A 12463-nucleotide genomic window follows, 5' to 3' on the forward strand; every position below is an offset into this window, starting at 1 on the left:
CGCGAATCTCACATGGTCAGAAACATCTAGAATCAAGATCAGCTCGTCCTCAGTGTCGATCGTTTGGGGGTTAAGACAAACATTTCATTTTTGTGTGAATTTTTTAATAGGACGTGATACAACACATTTGAGAACATGGAAACCGATAAGGCCCAAGAAGAACAGAAACCATCAGAAAGTGCAGTAGATATTTCTCTCGAATCGGACGGTGGAATTTTGAAAGAAATTTTACGAGATGGCGAAGGCCACACAAGTCCTTCGCCTGGAGACACTGTGTTTGTTCATTATGTCGGGACACTTACAAATGGGGAAAAGTTTGATTCTAGCAGAGATAGGGGCGAGAAGTTTGAATTTCAGCTGGGAAGAGGTAGGTAACGAGCACAAACGATCTGGCCGGAATAGCGAAACTAAAACTATGCGATAACTGACATTATCTCATACCATCTATAATCTTCATGTCGGTGTTATTAAGTTATTTCACTGTTGGTGGAATTTTATCGATGTGAGATGATTATTTTCATTTATTGTGTTAAAAATAATTGTTTTGTGAAGCGGTCTTTGTGAAAAATTGAGAAGGATTCAGGGGAGATAATCAAATGTTTTACTACTATTTGAATAATTATCTCCCTTCGACCTGATATTCTAGATTTGACTTAAAATCATCTTGTAGTAGTGACTAGAAACAGTGTGTATGATGTATGATTGTTGAAGACTCGGATATTGACGGGCTTAGAACTCCCTATGTAATGATACATACTGATCCTGGTTGGTTTCACTAAATAGTAGAGACCTGTGAAGATCCGGGGTAGAATAGGTCTTCAGAAAGCCCATGCTTGCCGTCAAAGGCGACTATGCTTGTCGTAAGAGGCTAATAACTGGATCAGGTGGTCAGGCTCGCTGACTTGGTTGATGCATGGCATCGTTTCCCAATTGTGTGGATCAATTTGTTTTGTGACTTAAGAAGAAATTAAGAGTGGAAACAATATAAGAATTTTAGTTTGCCTTTGACTCGCAAATTAAGTGACTGACAATTTCCAAATTGAGTCTTTTTCAAAGATAAGATGCCAATTAATTTGTGTTCTTGTGATTACAATACACACATGATACAGACACCAGCAAGTTGTATTTATTTTGGTATGTTTTTAATGGAGGCCATCATGAATTCTGCCATGTCTACTAATTTCAATAAGATATCGTAATGATACTGTACTTGCGATAAGGCTGAAATAATGCCAATGCGACTTTAAATTTTAACACACTCACTTAAATTTCTTTATAAGACTTTAGTTAGACATTACAGAAAGAAAGTAAATTGGTCAAGTCTTTGAGTTGAAAACTGTTGTTGAGCTTCAACACATGAGTCTTTTTCACACACTTGCTTGATGATAACATTTGAATCCGAAGCCATTGGTCGAAATCTTGAGGTAGTTCGTTTTAACAATTGCAACTCTAAAGTTTGAAACTTGGCATTATGGCATTGAATGTCACCTGTATCATCAGCCATTTTGGCCCCGTGAAGATTCCGGGGTAGAATAGGTCTTCAGCAACCCATGCTTGTCGTAAAAGGCGACTAACGGGATCGGGTGGTCAGACTCGCTGACTTGGTTGATGCATGTCATCGATCCCAATTGCGTGGATCGATGCTCATGATATCAATCACTGGATTGTGTGGTCCAGCCTCGATTATTTACAGATTGCCGTCATATAGTTGGAATATTGCTGAGTGCGGCGTTAAACAACAAACCAACCACAGCCATTTTGGATGATTATCAGCATGTCCGTCATTTTCTTTGTTTGAATTTTGATTGAATTACTGTCCTATTTCAGGTAAGGTGATCAAGGCATGGGATCAGGGCGTGGCAACGATGAAGCGTGGGGAGCTGGCCAAGCTGTGGTGTAAACCGGAGTATGCCTACGGCGAGGCAGGTGCCCCGCCCAAGATCCCCACTAATGCTACACTTGTATTTGAAGTAGAATTATTTGACTGGAAAGGTAAATACATCAACAGGACGAAAGGGAGGTTTGCAAAAATAGCAGGCCAGACTTTTACGTCATGATTTTAGATTTTTTAGTGAAAATTCATGGCATATAAAAAGTGATTTCAGATTTTATTTTTTTTTGTTCTTCAAAAGGTTATGTGAATATATTGCCTTGTGTACAGTGTTAGTTACCAAAGGCTTGTCGAATATATATATAATATGTTCAAGGCTGATCCATGACTTTTCTGCCAATTTGAATCTTAACCATGGTGTTCTTCATAAATGTAGATGCTTCTGTGCAGTGAATTATTTAGTATTGATATTCATAAGTTTGTATAGGTATTCATAAATTGGAAATGATAAAAGTTATTGATATTGCAATGTACAATGCGTGAATGACATCCAGACTATTTTTGTGTGATGAAAACGTAAGTTTGCATTCGACAAATAAAAAACAAAATTCAACGATTTTCCCTTTTGTATTGCAATTTTGCACAAAATCTGTCCACCAATTAAAAAAGTCTCCCAAAAGGATCATAAAAAAACTATAAATTGTTCGATACCAGCTTTCCTGTCGAAATTATTCGATGGCTTTTGAATATATTAATCAAGATGCTTCTTTAGAAAAATGAATTTTTTTGTTACATTTGCAGGTGATGATATAACGGAAAGTAAAGATGGTGGCATCATTAAGCATGAAATAAAGAAAGGCGAGGGGTTCAACACTCCAAATGATGGTGCTATGGTAAATAGTAAGTGGAAACTTGATCAGAATTTTTAGATTAACTGGATTATGTGTATTCGTACAGTGATGACATCAAATCATTCCTCATAGTACTTGGGTGGCAGTGGGGTAGCCTTTTGGTTAAAGCGTTCACTTGTCACGCCCAAAACCTGGGTTCATTTCCCACATGAGTACAATGTATGAAGCCCATTTCTAATGCTCCCCGCCGTTATATTTGCTGGAATATTGCTAAAAGTGGTGTAAAACCTCACTCACTCACTCATTCACTCATAGTACATGTGGGCATGAGTTGCCCAGTCATCTAAGGTGCCCCAATTCTCTGTCCAGAGTTGCGTCCCTTAGGAGTGCCAGGAACCTATGATTGTAGGTCCTAATCCTAGATTCACCCTGATGTTTCTTGGTTTATCAAGGGTACAATGTGTGAAGCCCATTTGTGGTGTCCCAAGCCATGATATTTGTGGAATATTGCTTTAAGAGGCAAAAAAATCATACTCACTCACTCATTCTTGGTTTATCAGCACAATATATCTGTTCTCTTGGGTTTCATGAAAGTGGTAAACATCTAAACCCTGAATCACTTCAGGCTTTCCTCCAACATTAAACTGACTCACTCATGATACCCGTCATTGGTTTGCCTTTGTCAGATTGGTATATTTATAGGCTACCTTGACGATTGCTGACTGCTATTTACTCAAGCAATAATCATTGTTAACATTTGTCCCGTGAACATGGTGAAGATCTGGCTGAGAATAGGTCTTCAGCAACCCATGCTTGTTGTAAGAGGTCACTATGCTTGTCGTAAGAGGCAACTAACAGGATTGGGTGGTCAGGCTAGCTGACTTGGTTGATGCATGTCATTATATCCCAATTGCGTGGATCGATGCTCATGAAGTCAATCACTGGATTGTCTGGCCCAGACTTGATTATTTACAGACTGCCGTCACATAGCTTGAATATTGCTGAGTGCAGCATTAAACAACAAACATACAAACAAACAATGTTAACTTCTAAGTTAACACAACAACCTAATTGATAATTGAAAGCATTAAGCAGGCAAGTTAAAAGTTTGTGTGTGGATTTCTTGCAGTTCATTATAGTGGTCGATACGAAGGTAAAGTTTTTGAAGATCGCGATGTAGAGTTCGAAGTTGGAGAGGGGGCAGACAAGGGCGTTGTAGAAGGCCTCGAGATAATTGCCAAAAACTTAAAAAGTGGTGAAAGAGCGAGGTTCGATGTTTCCTCCAAATATGCCTATGGAGCTGCCGGGAATACGGACTTTAATATTCCCCCTGGAGCCGCCGTGGAGTATGAAGTTGAGATGAAGTCCTTTGAAAAGGTAGGTTTGAGATGTGTAGTTCTTAGGTGACTTGTGTTTCACTGCTATCAGGAGCAATAAAGAGGGATTATTATTGCTTTGAATACAAAGTGAAGATACCTCAGATATTAGAAATTAAAAAACAACATTTTGTCCCAGTATACATGGCACATAGTTTTGAATCCTAGATAACCCTGGTCAGTGTGAGAACAATACGAAGCCAAACTGTTTCATAACGCAAAATTTCTGCCATCATAAGGTTTTTAGAAAATTGGTTTGTCCCGTTCGAATGTTTCCATGTCCTACAAAACCACATATTGGTACCATTGAAATATGAGTACTTAGAGTTACCTACCCTTGCAACATTTTGTACAAACTCCTTCCCAGCACTCGACACCTTTGTTACACTCTCGGTAACATCGCTGCCACCAGAAGAATCTTGAAATTTGCCCTCCAATTATAGTAACGTTTATACTTTTGTTCATGTCTTTGGGAATGCCATCAGTGAATTTTGAAAAGGTTAACGACTGACCAGATTTCCGTTATAAATTTACCTTTTTGTTTGTTTAATCAGATTGGTTCGAGATTACGGACTAACGGAAAATCAGCTGGTCGGAATTGTCTGGTTCAGGCTTGATTATTTACAGCTGGAATATTGCTGAGTGAGGCTTTAAACAACAAACAAACAAAACATGATAGTTGAAATGAAATATAAATTCCAATTGACAAACAAAGAAAACAATTTCGCTGGGGTAAGAGTATTCAGGATCGCGGCAGGCATCGCGGCTGTCATCACGGCTGTCATCACTTGTTTGTAAACATAAAGGTCAGTCGGTTGCGAGTCCAACTCTACATATGGTTGTAGCCACCTATCACAGTGGGGAGCTTTGACTGGTGGCCGCTATAGTATAGAGAGCTATGCGAATGGCCTGTTGCTGTGTGGAGCTTGTATTTGGTAAGCTCAGCAGATATTGGTAGGTTTGTGTTGTTGACCAGTTGTCACTCTGCTCCAGGTAAAGGAAGGCTGGGAGATGGACACAAAGGAGAAGCTGGAACAGTCGGAGATCGCCAAATCTAAAGGAACAACGTTTTTTAAGGTACCAAAGTTGCAAACATGAAATTAAGGCACGGTTTGCAGGTGTTAATTCTGTAGGTATTGAGATGTTGTGAGTGTTTAGCCTTACTGCATGAGGGTCCATATAGGACTGAGTAGCTAGGGTTCTTCATACTAGGAGAGGGGGTCATCTTACCTGCTGAAGGGGAGGCAGGAACTATCACACCTGGAGAGGCGGGGTTGGGGGTGGTTGGGTGTTAAGTCATACCTACACTGGAGGAAAACTGGAGAGAGGGTCATAATACCTGGGGGGGGGGGGGGGGAAGTCATCCATAATCCATGTGATCACATCTAACATTGTGATGATGCTCACGAGAACCAAGCAGAACGTTCCTTTAAAATAATTTGAAACTGGCAAACATTGCCGTCCGTGTTCAAGTATATCTTACAATTTTGATTTCCCAAATGGAAACCAGTCCTGGTGTCCCGTTGTGTGACGAGGCTGAGGCTGGAGTATTGCTCAAGGTGGAGTAAAACCCACCCCACTCCGTGTGTCTCTGTTGCAATTGAGGGCAGTTGGGTAGCCAAGTGGGTAAGGTGTACACTCATCATATCATCTTTTCTATTCCTATTTAACAAAAGCTGTATCTGCCCTTTCCCTGCTGAGTACACTATGTGAAGCCCATTTCTGGTGTCACCTGTGTGACAATGAGGACTGTTACCCACTCCATGTCTCTGGCTTTGTAATTTCAGGCTGAGAATTATAAGAAGGCGGTACAGCACTACCAGAAGATTGTGTCGTTCCTGGAGTTTGAGACGAGCCTGGAAGAGGAGGATCAGAAGAAGCGAGATGTGTTGATGTTGGCGGCACACCTCAACTCCGCCATGTGTCACCTCAAGACCGGGGACAGTCTCAAGGCCGTGGAGCAGTGTGATAAGGCTCTCGAGTTTGATAAAAATAGTGCCAAGGCTTTATTCAGGAGGGGACAGGTGAAATATTATAATACAGTCTCTATAGTGTTACGAAGATGTCCTGGTACCTGTAATTGTCTTTATTACCTTGTTGTGGTGTCATTGATACATCTCAAAATTTTAGTTGAGTTATAAGTATATGGTTATATATGAGAGTAACGATTATCTCAGCGCTATATGACAGTCAGTATGGGAGTTACGACCCTCTCAGTGCTATATGAAAGTCAGTATGGGAGTTACAATCCTCTCAGTGCTATATGACAGTCAGTATGGGAGTTACAATCCTCTTAGCGCAATATGACAGTCAGTATGGGAGTTACCATCCTCTCAGTGCTATATGACAGTCAGTATGGGAGTTACAATCCTCTCAGTGCTATATGACAGTCAGTATGGGAGTTACAATCCTCTTAGCGCAATATGACAGTCAGTATGGGAGTTACAATCCTCTTAGCGCTATATGACAGTCAGTATGGGAGTACCATCCTCTCAGTGCTATATGACAGTCAGTATGGGAGTTACGATCCTCTCAGTGCTATATGACAGTCAGTATGGGAGTTACGATCCTCTCAGTGCTATATGACAGTCAGTATGGAAGTTACCATCCTCTCAGTGCTATATGACAGTCAGTATGGGAGTTGCCATCCTCTCAGTGCTATATGACAGTCAGTATGGGAGTTACCATCCTCTCAGTGCTATATGACAGTCAGTATGGGAGTTACAATCCTCTCAGTGCTATATGACAGTCAGTATGGGAGTTATGACCCTCTCAGTGCTATATGACAGTCAGTATGGGAGTTACAATCCTCTTAGCGCAATATGACAGTCAGTATGGGAGTTACGATCCTCTCAGTGCTATATGACAGTCAGTATGGGAGTTACAATCCTCTCAGTGCTATATGACAGTCAGTATGGGAGTTACGATCCTCTCAGTGCTATATGACATTCAGTATGGGAGTTACATCCTAGGGGCAGTCGGGAAGCCAAGTGGTTAAAGCGTTCGCTCTTCACGCCAAAGACTGAGGTTCGATTCCCCACATGGGTACAATGTGTCAAGTTCATTTCTGGTGTCCCCTGCCGTGATACTGCTGGAAAATTGCTAAAAGTGGCATAAAACCATACTCACTCACTCACTCACTACAAACATCTTACGTAGGCTCATACCACATCCATGTTCATAGAGGTCAAGGTCAGGGGTTCAGTTGGCTAAGGCAGTGCATGGATAGTCCCGATGTAATCCATTGACCCAGGACTAATGTTATGTATTGGTGGCATTGTGCCAAGTGTCCGAAATAACACCCTGCCTGCTGCCCGTGGCAGGTAACTGTTCAGTCGGGCTGCATTAAAGTTTCCTGCACCTGCCCGACTGTTTAGCAGATAATTTTAAGTCTACTTACATATTCAGTTTTATTATAATTCCTTGTAGACTTTCAGGTAATTGTTTGTATTATTACAACTGAATCAAGACTTGATTTGTCTCTTGGTTTATTGCGATTGGTCAATATTTATAATGTCTGAGTAATTTTGAAGATGGGCAGGCAATCTTTGGCTGACCTGCCCGACTACATTGTTGGGGGTTATATTTTTTCCCCCACTCTGGGCATTGCCCTGACACATGTCCTATTCACAAGGATACATGGCTGGAAGCACTATCTCATCACATTTCATCATTTTAGACTGCCTCCGTGGTCTAGTGGTAGAGCGGAAAGTCCGGGGTTCGATCCCCGGCCGCGTCATACCAAAAGACATTAAAAGATGGTACTTGTTGTTACCCTGTCTGGCGCTCAGCATTAAGGGGCTAAAACAAGGACTGGTAGGCTTGGAGTCGGTATACTGTGTCTGAGTAGGGTATTCATGTTAAACTGCGGCATGGTATCTCAGTGGGCTAGCACTTTAAATCGGCATCAGTCCAGACTAGTACAAGCAGCCACACAAACACACACACGTACATGCACGTCACTATATAAGTGCAATAATCTTGGACGTGACGTTAAACCCAATTTCACCTCCCCTCATCATTTTAGGGTCAGCCGGATCTGAACAGGCTGTGAACTAACTTTTTTAAGAAGTCAGCCTTTTGAGAATATGTTTTTCTGCGCTAGGCACGATTCCAGACCAGCGAGTACGAAAAGGCTCGCAGCAACTACGAGGAAGTGTTGAAGGTGGAACCCGATAATAAGGCAGCCAGGAATCAAATAGCTCAGTGCAACCAGAAAATAAAACAGTTCAACGATAAGCAGAAGAAGATCTATGCAGGAATGTTTACAAAGTTTGCAGAGCGGGATGCCAAGAACGTTCCAAAGGTAAGCAGTGTGTGATATGTGGTTATGTATTGAAAACAGGTTGTCGTTAGTTTCACAACTTTGGATGTTGATACTTATTACTGTTACCCAAACTTTTTTTAAACGCTGATGTCATGAATAACATTGATACAATGGGTTTAGTTATAAACTGATTTCTTGAAAACTGATTACATGACTCTGATTGTACGAGCCATTCGATGCATTTATGCCAATCAGTATTTTCATTATGTGATGGCAATGAATAAAACACATGGAATTGAATGTTAATTATACTTGATAAATATATATGTTGCAAAGGTGGTTAGAGCTTGTTTGTTTGTTGTTTAATGCCGCACTCAGCAATATTCCAGCTGTATGACGGTGGTCTGTAAGGAATCGAGTCTGGACCAGACAATCCAGTGATTGATAACATGAGCATCGATCCACCCTATTGGGATATGTCATGCATCAAGCAAGTCAGCGAGCCTGACCACCCGATCCCTTTAGTTGCCTCTTACGACAAGCATAGTCACCTCTTACAGCAAGCTTGGGTTGCTGAAGACCTATTCTACGCCGGATCTTCACAGGTCTGAGCTTGTTGTCACATGCACTTAAACATGGGACTTATTACGTTAGTTTGTTATTCACTTTTCCCATTTGGGTGTCCTGGCTATTCATAATACTCATGGTCCAATGTGAGTGAGTGAGTTGGCCGCTTTTAACATTATTCCAGTGATATCACGGCGTGTCAGCTTAATGTGGGAGGAAAGCCCAAAGTGATGCAGGCCTCGGACGTTTACCACTTCGGTGAAACCCATGAGCACGGGTATGGTGCTGACAAACCTAGAAGTAGAAACATAATCGGGGTGAACCGGGATTCGAACCCAGAATCATTGGTTTCTGGCATGCCCAAGGGATGCAACTCTGCACAGCGAATCACTGCGCCTTAGACGACTGGGCCACCTGTGCCCTCTGGTCCATTGTGAAATAACTCTGATTGAACATGATTGACCTGATAATTGATGTTAGCCAGGTACGCAAAGATTGCGATGATGGGGCAAAGTCGATACCCCACCTTATGTGTGAGTGTTGATTGTCTGCTGATTGTAATTGGCACTTCCCTGGAAGTGTACTGTAGTAATGGAATTATTACAAGTATGTTGGACCGCCTCCATGGTCTAGTGGGTAGAGTTTCTGCCCAGAAAGTGGATGGTCTGGGGTTCGATCCCCGTCTGCAGCATACCAAAAGATATTAAAAGATAGTACTTGTTGTTACCCTGTCTGGCTCTCAGCATTAAGGGGCTAAAACAAGGACTGGTCGGCTCCGAGTCAGTATACTGTGTCTGAGTAGGGTATTCATGTTAAACTGCGGCATGGTATCTCAGTGAGCTAGCACTATAAAATTGGCCTCAGTACAAGCAGCCACACACACACACACATTTGCATCCACATCGCTATATCAGTGCAGTAACCTTGGATGCGACGTTAAACCCAATTTCAACTCAACTCAACTCAACTCAACTCACCTCACCTTGATACAATCATGAGGCCACTCAGCGTGATATTTCTGACTTTTACTTTGAGTACTACGTCTGATCCTGACCATTTATTATTATTTATTTACTTTTGTACGACTGCCCTTAATTGTACAAAAGTATATAATAATTAATTCAACACATATATATTCATAATATATTTTTAAAATTTTGAAAATTAGGAAATCAATCTCAAATCAAACCCGAGAAGATTTTGTTGTTTGTGTTTGCCTCCTGGGGTAATCATGGTTGGTTGTGTTTGCCTCCTGGGGTAATCATGGTTGGTTGTGTTTGCCTCCTGGGGTAATCATGGTTGGTTGTGTTTGCCTCCTGGGGTAATCATGGTTGGTTGTGTTTGCCTCCTGGGGTAATCATGGTTGGTTGTGTTTGCCCCCTGGGGTAATCATGGTTGGTTGTGTTTGCCTCCTGGGGTAATCATGGTTGTTTGTGTTTGCCTCCTGGGGTAATCATGGTTGGTTGTGTTTGCCTCCTGGGGTAATCATGGTTGGTTGTGTTTGCCTCCTGGGGTAATCATGGTTGGTTGTGTTTGCCTCCTGGGGTAATCATGGTAATGGCTGAGAAACTACATTAGCCTGGCCCTATGGTCAGTCAACAGATGCATGTACGTCATTGTCTTGAAATAATCAGTGTCTGTGTTATTTTGGTTCTGTTTGCCTTTTTTTCATGAAAACCCTGGTGCAGTACAAGGTAAAACTCATAACGTATCTCATAAAAAAACAAAAACAGTTTTAGTTTTCGCAAAGTCAATTCTCTCACATTAATTTATCTTTTTGCAAAGGAAAGACCCAAGATGCTTCTAAATTTAAGACTTGGCATTTCACATCTTAAGCTCTCTTGCCAAGAAAACTATTGACAAAATTTGATAATTCCAAAATTGGTTAATTGTGCCAAAGCAAGTTTTTAAGTCTCTTCCTGTTTGCTTGTAGGTAATAAATAATGACGATCTGGTAGTGGATGAATGGACGAATGATATGGCTCGGGGAATGATGCCCCTTGAACAGGAAATGGAAGCCTTTGGCGAGAAAATGCCAGACAAAGATGCATCAAATGCAAACGGAACAGAAGACATGTGACACATTGAACAATAGCCACACTGACTCCGCAGGGTACGATATAGAAGCATAATGTACATGATGTATTGACATACAATTTTGGCAGGCAATTTGGCACAAATTTTTGGCGTTATATTATCTTGGCAAGAGAAGAAGCCATACAACTTTTTCTGCCAAGAGGTACAAAAATGATATATGGCATCTTGTCTGTGTTGATTTGAGATTAATTTCTTTAGATAAATCTGTTAGTTAAACCAAAATAGATTGTGTTTTAAAAAAACATTTTTTCAACATTCTGAATGTTTCAGATTTTTTTACTTTGGGATAATAAGAGTTATCCTCTAAACAAGTTGTTGCCAAATCATACACGACACCCCATACCCTGTGTGTTAAGTAGGACTGGGATTTAAATCTTCCTGTATGACAGTCATACACTTTGATGTGTTGAAGCTTTACCGTAGAACCAGTACTCAGGCGCCTGACCATGCTTGCCGTAAAAGGCAACTATGCTTGTCGTAAGAAGCAACTAACAGGATCGGATGGTCAGACTCGCTGACTTGGTTGATGCATGTCAACATATCCCAATCGCGTGGATCGATGCTCATGACATCGATCACTGGATTGTCTCATCCAGACTCGATCATTTACCAACCGCCATCATATAGCTTGAATATTGCTGAAGCAACAAATGTGCCAAAGTCATTTGATTGTGGGCTTAAATCCAAGATTCGACCTGATCTGTATTCTTGGTTTGCAAGCGATACAGCTATACTCATAGGTTTCAATTTTACCATGGTGATAAACGTCTAAGACCTGGCTGTATCTACCAAGGCACTGCAATATGCAGTGCAGAGTTGTGTCCCTTGGGCATGCCAGAATTCTTGACCGTGAACTGTGACCTGCATCACCTCAAGCTTTCCTTCCACATCAGAAACGTCCTGGGATGTTTGATGTACTGTTAAAACTGTGTCAAACCCAACAGTGTCATTTTCTTTTGAAGGTGGAAGAGTCGGAGAATGAAGCACCAGAGACCGAAGTGGAGCCAGGTCCACGGATGGAAAATGGAGGCGACGAATCGTCCGCCACACCAACAGAACCAGCCGAGGTGTAACCTTTGTCCTTGACCCTTTGACCTTTCATTCATTGTTACCTTGATTATGTAGCATTTGTCCATCTCTGAATAAATCAAGAATCTACATTGATACATTTTGTAAACAATTTTATACCTGTCTGTGATTACCACTAAGTGTCTATGAAATTCAAATCATTTTATGGAATTTACATTTCTGTGGTTATGTGAAAATTAGATTGTCATTAACTCGGTGTTTGAAAATGTTGAGATGAAATTAGTGCATTAGCATAAAATGCTGTGAGATTTGTGAGGGCCACTGATAATACTATACCTGTCAGTTTCTCTGTGTCAACATTGGGGCAGTGGGGTAGCCTAGTGGTTAAAATGTTCGCTCATCACGCCGAAAACCCGGGTTCGATTCCCCACATGGGTACAATGTG

The 12463-nt window shown here is 41.3% G+C and overlaps 1 protein-coding gene across 1 annotated transcript; it reads left to right on the forward strand.

Moving 5' to 3' along the window:
* On the forward strand, positions 1-12463 carry LOC139462192 (peptidyl-prolyl cis-trans isomerase FKBP4-like). Its single transcript, XM_071243762.1, has 8 exons — positions 1-367; positions 1828-1992; positions 2633-2731; positions 3812-4059; positions 5052-5135; positions 5846-6082; positions 8164-8364; positions 11952-12463. Exons 1-8 carry the CDS (start codon positions 136-138, stop codon positions 12060-12062), a joined length of 1377 nt encoding a protein of 458 aa, XP_071099863.1. The 5' UTR covers positions 1-135; the 3' UTR covers positions 12063-12463.

This window comes from Haliotis cracherodii, unplaced genomic scaffold (genome assembly GCF_022045235.1).
Source record: "Haliotis cracherodii isolate W230 unplaced genomic scaffold, xgHalCrac1.p SCAF_15, whole genome shotgun sequence".
Taxonomy (NCBI): Eukaryota; Metazoa; Mollusca; class Gastropoda; order Lepetellida; family Haliotidae; genus Haliotis; species Haliotis cracherodii.

What these genes read in the sequence shown, in the direction of transcription:
- LOC139462192 (XM_071243762.1), top strand. Translation starts at nt 136, where the DNA reads ATGGAAACCGATAAGGCCCAAGAAGAACAGAAACCATCAGAAAGTGCA. An exon ending in TGAATTTCAGCTGGGAAGAG is followed by an intron (nt 368 to 1,827) that starts GTAGGTAACGAG and finishes GTCCTATTTCAG; the next exon opens with GTAAGGTGATCAAGGCATGG. An exon ending in CTTTATTCAGGAGGGGACAG is followed by an intron (nt 6,083 to 8,163) that starts GTGAAATATTAT and finishes TTTCTGCGCTAG; the next exon opens with GCACGATTCCAGACCAGCGA.